Consider the following 9,580-nt stretch of genomic DNA (forward strand, 5'->3'; position numbering starts at 1 on the left):
GTTCAGAGAGTATCTCGGCGAAGCAAGAGGACTCACTCCGCTAACTTCCATCTTCGCTCCGTTGGACGATTCAAACGTATATATTTTTTTCTGTATAATCCAGTATACACCTATAAAATACCCCAAATTACATACATATTAGAACATTTATTTAGAGTACATATACATGTATAAATTTAATTTCATTCATCTTTGTTTAGACATCTGGACAAGCCTTTGTAGACTTTCATAAGGGATACATTTTGTATTTCGATTGTGTCTTCCATAGCCACACCTCGTAATCTTTAATATCATCATGACAGAACAGTTCAGACAGCTGATAAACAACTTTATTAAATATGAATATGCTTTGACAACAATACTAGTGTCATAAATGCACAGCTGCTATCACCTGCTATTGCTCAATTGAACAAAGATATTATTAAAAAATTACATTATAATGGTGTGGCCCTTATTACTTGAAAGTAAACATAAACATTTGGTTTCCTTGCCTATAAACATTAATTAAACTCTTGTCTGTATACAAACCACAATAATGGGCAAGGCATATTCCACAACAATACTGTATGACGAAACAAACACTATGACCGGAGCAAAGAAAAGAATCCGTACCACGGTTTCAACAGGGGCAATATTGGTCTGTCCCAAATGAGTCTGGTCCACCTGTCCACCTCTGAAAATGATGGTCATAGTAGGGTTTGTATTTTACAGATATTGCAGAATTGACCAATACTACATGGGAAGATGTGAACTCAACTGATTGCAATTAGACACAATGATCAGATTTGTTATTGTCATAGTATAGTACTCCATCTTGGATTCCCCATGGTCTAAATGTTCTGAGAGGGAAAAAAAATCATTTTCTGGGTCAAACACTGCAACTTTTTTAAAACTTCTATCTCATAAAAATGGTCAGATTCATTAGATTTCATATCAGCACCCATTAACAATTGATCCTTTCTCCCCCACCCGTTTTTGCTCTGTGCTCCAATAAGAGTTGAGCAAGCTTGCGTTATAACTTCCACCAACTTTCTCCTTTTCTATATTTAGATATGTGATGTGTGCTAGGCTAATCTATGTAGAGAAATCAACATTAGGAAGACGCTAAACATATATAGTCACAGCTAATGTTATAAAACGTTAGCAAACAAGCTAGCTAATCTACAACAACCATTATTAAGTAAGTTACATTTAAAAGCTAGAAAAGCTATGTTAGAAAAACCCTAGCTTACTAGCTAGCCAATTTAACGTTACATCAATTCTTTTGAGCTAGTTTGTGACTATATATGATATGTCGCTTTTATCTTTTAACCGTATTTAAAATGTGGTTGTCTTTAACATAGACGTGCCTAGCCAATAGCATATCTAAGTACAGGAAAGAGGGAAGTTGACTGAGGCTCTGACCGAGGTTTGCTCAACTGTTATTGGAGCACAAAGCAAAAGGGGCGGGGCTTAGGAGGGGTCAGTTGGCTTTAAGGAACACATACTGGTTGAACCTTTTGCAAAGGGAAGAATACATGGCAGTTTTGATGACTTAGGAACCTAATGGAGCATGTCCTAAGGCACATTTCAGTCTAGTGGAGCATTGTCAGCCACTTTGATTTCTGCTGCTGAAGCTCAGAAAAGAGCCTCTGTCTGGTTCCTCTCTCATTAACAGTTCCTCTTTTCATCAGCAGCAGCTCCTCTTCATGTCTTGCGGTGCAGCGTCCTCAAGGTTGGCACGATCTGACTCTGTGAAGAACAAACAGTTTTCTATATATGTATACCTTCAAGGCTTCTATAGTCAACATCTCTGCTTGTTAGGCGCTGAGTCATTACTTACTGATATCTCCACATCCGATGCTAGCTGGGATCCCATTCTCCATGTCCTTCAGTATGCACTTCTCAAAGGCCAAAGCTGCCACCCTGAAGAAAAACCCCTGTACATTCTCCCCTGAAAATACAGAAACAACTTATAGTAACTTTCTGCATTGGTCAGAATCAATGTATTTATGTTTCCTCAATGTACTATTCAGCACTGAAGTGTGAGCTCTTGGCTTTACCTGTTTTAGACGAAACAGCCCAAAACTCTGCATGCATGTCTGTTGCTATCCTGATGGCATCTTTTTCTGTCCTCTGTCTTTCCTCTGAGGGCTTGAGAAAATGAAAGTTGGGTACTAGAAGAAGATTGCATATGTGAAAATCTGCAAATTATACACGTAATGTAAAATATACTCACTAGCAGGTCACTCTTTGCACCAACCAAGAAGATGAAACAGGAGTCAGGTTCATTTTCCTTCATGGCCTCCTCCAACCATTGCCTATGAAAACAAAACAATACATTATTTTACACAACAACATGTTCTTGATGTTGATTTTAGAATATTTGAATTCTGTTGTATATATATGTTTTTTTACAGACATGTAGGAGATCAAGACCAACTACACGAATATGTCTTGACTGCTATATGGCTATCTGCTGAGACTTTCAGCCTGGTTCCAGATCTCTGAATCACCACACAGCTCCAACAGCGGTTCAATATGAATGACACAAATGCCAATTCAATCTCATTATCAGGTTAAATACTTCTGACTTCTATCTTGCATCTAAAAAGCTTTAGTAGTATGGTGCTAAATCTTTACAAGACCTTTTTTGTATCTTTACTCTATGTAGCTAAATTACTACGTCGCTGAATGTGATGAACATGGTCAACACATCACTGCAAGTCACCGTGAGATGAAGTTGAAAGCTCTGAAAAAGCTAGTAAATGGACCTTTGAGTCTATTATATTATTGTGTGTGGTCTGAATGGCAGCTGTGCCATAAATTATTTAATGTTCAAATATACAATCTTCAAAGTAAGCCATTTTCATGTTTCTACAGTAGCCCAGAAAATCAAACTAAACTCTGGCTCTAGTTAGGGCCTTTTACAAGTTCATGGCCACCGTAGTTTCTTGGAAGGCAAGCTGTATTCAGTTGGTTGCAATTTGCAACTTCACTGCTAGATGCCACTAAATCCTACACAGTGGTCCTTTAACAAAATCATATATGTGCATTATTAGTGCGTTTACAACTTAATGTAAAACATATACACAAATCTTGGAATTGGTCTGTGTGTTCCAACATCTAGTGGTGTAGCCATCACTGCGGTGGCAGGTTGTGGTGACTCTGTGACTGTTGCTGCCTGCTGAGAGCAGCATGGGTCGTTAGACTGATGACGTTACGCAGTGGCCCCAGTTTCTGACAAAGGTACCTTATTTGGATGGTGATCCAAGCGGACAAGTTATATCTTGGTCCTCTATCTATGCAAAGTGCATGGTCTCATCTTTTCCCGTTCAGTGTGTAGGATTTAGTGCCATCTAACGGTGAATTTGCAGATTAAAACCAACTGAAACCCTTTAACTCAACCACATGCGAAGGAGAAACTATGGTGGCTGTTTTTTAGGCTACTTTAGGAACATGATAGTTCAACATGGAGGCCTCCAAGGAAGGCGACCCGCAGCGTCTTTAGATAAAAACAGCTCATTCTAAGGTAATGAAAACACAACAATTCCTATTTTCAGGTGATTATATACTAATGAAAACAAACCTATGGACATTATATCCCATTTCTGACAATAGATCCTCCTAAATGTTACACACTGGACCTTTAAGTAATGTTCAAGTCATTTTCATCCAGTGAAATTGACCCACATCAGCCCAATAAAAGATGTGATGTCTCGGCTCAGATGTAGGGGATAAATACATATTAAGAATAAAATAATCACAAACTGTACACACTTTATTATACTGATGTTGCAGTTTGTATCTGCTAGTGTAATATTGGACTAATCATGGTGATCCCACACTGCTAGAGTAATAACATTTTCCATTTCCAAACAAAGGGCATCATCGTTTCAAATGCAGACTCTAAACAACTGTAGAGAAAGCCTAATGATAATGTTACAACCCGACCTACCGTGTATGATCAAGGGACTTGATGTCGGCCATGTCAAAGACTGTGATAATGACTGGAAAAGATGGACAAGAAGTTTCAGCATAATTAGTTTACACTAGCTCAGCAGTAAACCGCTCTACCTAGCATCAGACATACAAGAGTACAAGATCATTTCACAGTGCAGAGTTGTATAATGAAATCAGAATCAGAATCAGAATAAGACATACTTTAATAATTACTTAATTTCAGGTTGTATTCCCTTTATTCTACTATATCTATATAAGTAATATATATTTAATATCTATACACACAAAAAAATATATTTTTAAAGTTAGGGTTACAACAACTTCTTACCCTGAGCGCCTCTGTAGTATGCTGAGGCAATGCACTTGAATTTTTCCTGCCCAGCCGTATCCCAGCTATTTAAAAAACAAAAAGTAAGCATAAATGGCAAAAACACAAGGAACTCTAAAGTTATGTATGCGGGATAATGTCTTTAAAATCAAAACTACTCACATTTGAAGGGAGAACGGTATTCCAGATATCTCAAACCTCTCAATCTCAAAGTCCACACCTATGGTGGCCTTGTAGTCTCTTTCAAATACATCTTTACAAAACCTAACAACGGCAAAAACAAATCAAGTTTACAACAATCTCGGATCTGTTTATAAATCAGTTTCCTTTTATTTATTTTTTACTAAATTCATTAGCTTCATTTAGGTGCAATCATTCAGTTCCATCAGACAACTGTGTTCATACAGTATAAGGCAAGAGACATTTTCCAAATTAAATTAACACAATATATTATGATATTATGTGGTATGTGTATCATGACTTATATCTGGGGTTTCCATCATTGGACACTCAAATCATAAAGATAAATCGGATTGTTTGTGACATGATTAGCAGGATAGGAAAGCAGAAAACACTTCTGCTGCACAAAATGAGTCAGATCTTTTTATAATCTATGTCCTTTGCTTGTAAATAACCAAACAATATATTACATCCTTAAGCCCTTAACAATATTCTAATAAAACAATCTAAGAAAAATGACTCTTCAGTTGTTGTTCAATTTTATTTTCATTTTTAAGAACTAAGATCTAAAACCCAACAAAGCTAATAGAACAATGAGAAGAAAAAAAGGAAAAAAGGAAATAATCTACTCAAAATTCATCCAAATCCCTGGTTTTACACAAACATCCTGCAGTTATTGTGTTCACTGTTTGGGTTCATTGTACAGTTTATCATTTGTTCTCTACTGTTATTGTTATGCAGTGAATATAATATGAAATATCCATAAAATATGTCAGGGGTTGTCAGTTTACAGATTGAAAGAAAAGGGGCCCCTAAAGTAAAAAGGTTGGGAACCACTGGTATAGGTTATATCTGATATAGTACCTATTAATGAGGCAGGTCTTCCCCACATTAAGGTCTCCAACCACCACCACTTTTGACATTTTCTGTCGGTCCCACCTTTAAAGAAGACAACAGATTTATCATCAGTAAAATATAAATGTTTTTAATGTGATGTTTAAGCAAAGCTAAGAATAATGCATTGACCCTAAAAGTGGGAAACTCACGGCTGATGCCTGGCCGCTCTGTCTTTACAGGCTGCTTTAGCCTGAAGGTCCCAGTCTTTCCTCGGCTGTAGAGAGACCTGAGGTGTGTAGCACTGAAAAAAACAGGACCATATACTACTGCCACTTATTCTGAACAAAGCCACTGACTACCTGTTATAACCAGATTAAGTGTAGGCTGATGTCCGCATGCTAGTATGCTCACAATGACAATGCTAACATGCAGATGTTATGTTTACCATGTTGACCATCTGGGTTTAATGGTTACAACATTTACCAAATAGTAATATACATGAAGTACAGCTGAGGTTGATGGGAATGTCATTCATTTTGCAGGTATTTGGTAGGGATGTGCATTTCCATCACCGAGGCCAATGTCACCTTGGTGCACTGCCATTGTAGAGAGGAGAAATCTATCTAAATTTAAAATGATTGGTCACATTTCTAAATAAGAAAGGCATAGGGCCTCTAAATATATATATACAAATCACTTTTTACTGATGCAAAAATGTTAATAAATGATGCATCCCAAGTTAATCCCAAATTGTGTATGATGCACACTTTTTTATTCAGAGCAATCACGTCTTTTGTCAGACTGGATAAACAGTCAGTGTATGACAGCTTCTGGCAGACAACCACAACGCTGACGCATACACAAAGGGGATATGACGCCATTGACAGGTGGAGAAACGCAGTTACCTGAATAAAATGACAGATTTCTCTGAGTTTGAACATTGTTGGAAACATTTGGGATAATGGAAGAAAACAACTCAACTACATATAGAAAATAGAGCTAGAGTTTATGGACAGTTTAATTCGGAAATGTTACATGCTATATCTTTAAAAACACAGTTTAAGATATTTTAGGACTAATAATAGTAATAGTACTAATAGGTACTGGCATGCATTGGGCAGAACCACTAGCAGGATTCTCAAGCAAACAAGGAATGACTGCTGCACTGAGAACCTGAGAGCTTATCCCATTAGAAGCCAAAGTAGATTCCTTTCCGAATAAAGTGCCTTAATGTATTATCTGGAGAAGTCTCAGAGGACAGATGTTGACTGAGTCTGTGATTGGGTAGCTGACTGTAACCGCCTATAATTACCCTGAGTACTGTGATCTGACACTGATTTAACTATCTAAGAAAGTTAGGTAGAAGTCACACGTTTCCAATAAAACATCCTCTAGACTGCCGCTCCTACCATTCGAGCACAGAGCGATCTCACAGTTTTTTTTTTCCTGGGCTTGGATTAAACTGCAAAACAAAAACAGGTTGTACCTTTGGGAATTCCCAGATAACCCTGTCTCTGCCGATGGGTGGTGGGAATGGCATCATTCCATTCCTGTTATCCTGCATGACAACCTGTGAGAGAATGCGTAACAGGAGTTATCTAAATCTAATTCAGTCTAATACCAAGCACTCTGTCAAAGTGTGTGTGCATTTTTACAAAGGTCACATGTTCTTTAAACCAAACACAGCATTTAGATCAGTGTTCATCTACATACAGTATAATGTGTGTACACACAAACAAAAATGGTTGCTACTGTTTGTGAGTGTCAACATTCATATATAACCTTGAATTGTGTGAGTGTTGACTGGTGGGGACGTTAAAACACTAGTATTCCAGCTATTATAGTTATAGAGGATGCTAGTGAGGCTGCTGCACTGTTAAGTTAGCCAGTAAAAGGTCGGAAGTAGAGTGAATCTGCCTTTAAAATAAAAGCAGACAGAATAAAAGTGCATTCTGTATTGCCAATTATGTTGTGTTTGGTATTTATTTTCTGTGTTTTTTTAATTTCCTCCCCCTGCCCCAAACACTAGCACACACTCGCTAGCTTGCATACATTGTCAGCGAGAATTTCGGTTTTAGTTTGAAGGTCTTGAACGGAAGTGGTGTCACATTTTGTTTAGCATGCTGCGACACATACGGCGACAGATACCGCAACCAACGCCACTGGCTATTATGTGGGCTCTTTTCTTTTCAAAATGGCCCTCTGACACACTGTGCTTCACACCACTAACACACTGGACGGCTCGTACTCACCGCAGATGAAATTACGTCAAATATCTCCTCGCTGGCTGTTTACGCTGGCTGTGTCGCTCGCCGCAGTGAAGCCTCGGACGCTGTTTGATGAGGAGCTCGTTTCCATGACAACCATACCCTTGCCTGCGTCACGTGATAATTGGACTCTTCTTATTGCACGTGGTAAAGAAAGTGAGGCCCGTTACAGGGTCCCATGAAAACCCTACCAAAGCAAATAATGCTTATTTCCACAATAATATGCCTGATGTGCCAATACACAAGATTTGACATTAGTCTGTTTGTGCCATAACATGCAGGTCAAAAGGAATGTGTTCACTACTATGCAACTATGTAATAATATACCTTTTTTTCCAGCAGCCATTTTGACCTACAGTTGTTGGTAAACACAGGTGTTACTAATGACATTAATGAAGGTTCTGTGTAGGTACAGCATTAATGTGATGCATTAATATGTAAGTAGCATTTTACTGCAGCAATAGACAATGTGGAAATGATTGCACTAACTAACGTTTGGACTGCTGGGAATTTTAATCTGCAAAAACAGATCGCTTTACTAGAATTATGAAAATTAAATATGGTTTTAAATATAAATACATGAAACAAATTGTTATGTATTGAAAACATGTAAAATATTCTTGCTGCACTGGCAGATAACAAATAATACTCTACTTTAAGGACTTCGTTACAGACTCAAATGTCTTTTAAGAGAGGATTATTTTTAATTTGACAATGCATCATATTTTGGAAGATGATCATATCTAATGAAAAATAATCTGCAAAATCAGAATTATAGCTCACAAATACATTTTATTATTGCACTTTATTTGGATAGATACATACTTTATAGAGTATTTGTAACATTTCAACAGCTTATTTACATCTTCTTTGCTGTGGTTTGCTGGGGAGGAGGCATCGGCACTGGGGGTGCCAACAAGCTGAGCAAGCTGGTGAGGAAGGCCAGCTTGGTGGTGGGGATGGAGCTGGACAGTGTGGAGGCTGTGACGTAGAAGAGGATGAGAGGGAAGCTGAAAGCCATCATGGACAACCCCTGTCATCCTCTCTAAACTGAGCTCAGGCAGCTCAGGAGAACTTTCAGCTACAGACTGACCCAGCCCCGAGCCTCAAAGCGGTTTGGAGGCTCATTTGTACCATCAGCCATCAGACTCCACAACACCACAGCACCTCCAACCCCCGCAGACAAAGACTGGTTTAAAACTCCTACCTACAACACACAAACTTTTTGTACTACTATTTATATTTAATTTCTACATGTAGTTTAGTTTTTAGTCAAACTGCTCAAATATTTGCACCCCATTCTTACATAGTGTATATACTTTCATTTATAGTCTTATATTTTCTATTATATTTTGTAATATTTTATTTTGTAATATCTTGTTGTACCTCCACTTCTGTACTCTTTCTTTTGCACTACATTCCCCTGTGCTGCTGTGTCAATTTTGAATTTCTTCTAAGGGGGATTAATAAAGGTACATCTTATCTTATCTTATCTTATTAGTTGAGATTCAACAACCATAAGTGTTGTGTAAGCATTTAATCCCCCAAATTTAAATATCAACTCCTTCCCAGCTCATTTTGCACATGGAGAAAAAAAATGTAAGTTTCTATGGTCCAAAGTTGAATACACTGTCAGTAGAATATAAGTGGACTAATTGCACCACCTTGTGGTGTTACTGTGTAGATAGCTGTTTCTGCACTATAAACTATAGAGTTCTCATTAAAATTCCGAACTCCTCCCTTTCAATCTCTCTTTTAACCTGAGGTTATAAAATATAATATATATATATATATATATATATATATATATATATATATATATATATATATTTATTTATTTATTTTTTACAAAAATATTACCACCATTATTATTTATTTGTGATTTTAGCATTTCAAATAACACTATAAAATCACGGTGGGAATTTGTTTTTACTTTATAATATATATATATATATTTTACATCATGTCAGTGAAGGAAGTGTCAGTGCTATTATTCTAAAATGTGTACAATTGTCTTAAGTGAAAT

At 37.2% G+C, this 9,580-nt stretch overlaps 1 protein-coding gene across 1 annotated transcript; it reads right to left on the reverse strand.

The window, feature by feature from the left end:
• Positions 1-132: 132 nt before the first annotated feature.
• rab36 (RAB36, member RAS oncogene family) lies at positions 133-7,665 on the reverse strand. The gene is made up of 11 exons (XM_051408345.1): positions 7,540-7,665; positions 6,774-6,857; positions 5,497-5,588; positions 5,315-5,389; positions 4,433-4,534; positions 4,271-4,335; positions 3,938-3,989; positions 2,219-2,300; positions 2,043-2,133; positions 1,823-1,933; positions 133-1,731 (listed from the first exon to the last, which is right to left on the reverse strand). The coding sequence occupies exons 2-11, from the start codon at positions 6,849-6,851 to the stop codon at positions 1,670-1,672; spliced, it is 810 nt and encodes a 269-aa protein (XP_051264305.1). The 5' UTR covers positions 6,852-6,857; positions 7,540-7,665; the 3' UTR covers positions 133-1,669.
• Positions 7,666-9,580: the final 1,915 nt, after the last annotated feature.

This window comes from Dicentrarchus labrax, unplaced genomic scaffold, assembly GCF_905237075.1.
Source record: "Dicentrarchus labrax unplaced genomic scaffold, dlabrax2021, whole genome shotgun sequence".
Lineage (NCBI taxonomy): Eukaryota > Metazoa > Chordata > Actinopteri > Moronidae > Dicentrarchus > Dicentrarchus labrax.

Bases quoted from the DNA above. Each gene is read 5' to 3' on its own strand.
- rab36 (XM_051408345.1), bottom strand. From the start codon at position 6,851: ATGCAGGATAACAGGAATGGAATGATGCCATTCCCACCACCCATCGGC. The intron at 2,301-3,937 runs GTAGGTCGGGTT...TTGTTTTCATAG, and splicing joins AAGTCCCTTGATCATACACG to GCAATGGTTGGAGGAGGCCA. The intron at 1,732-1,822 runs GTAAGTAATGAC...TGTTCTTCACAG, and splicing joins CATCGGATGTGGAGATATCA to AGTCAGATCGTGCCAACCTT.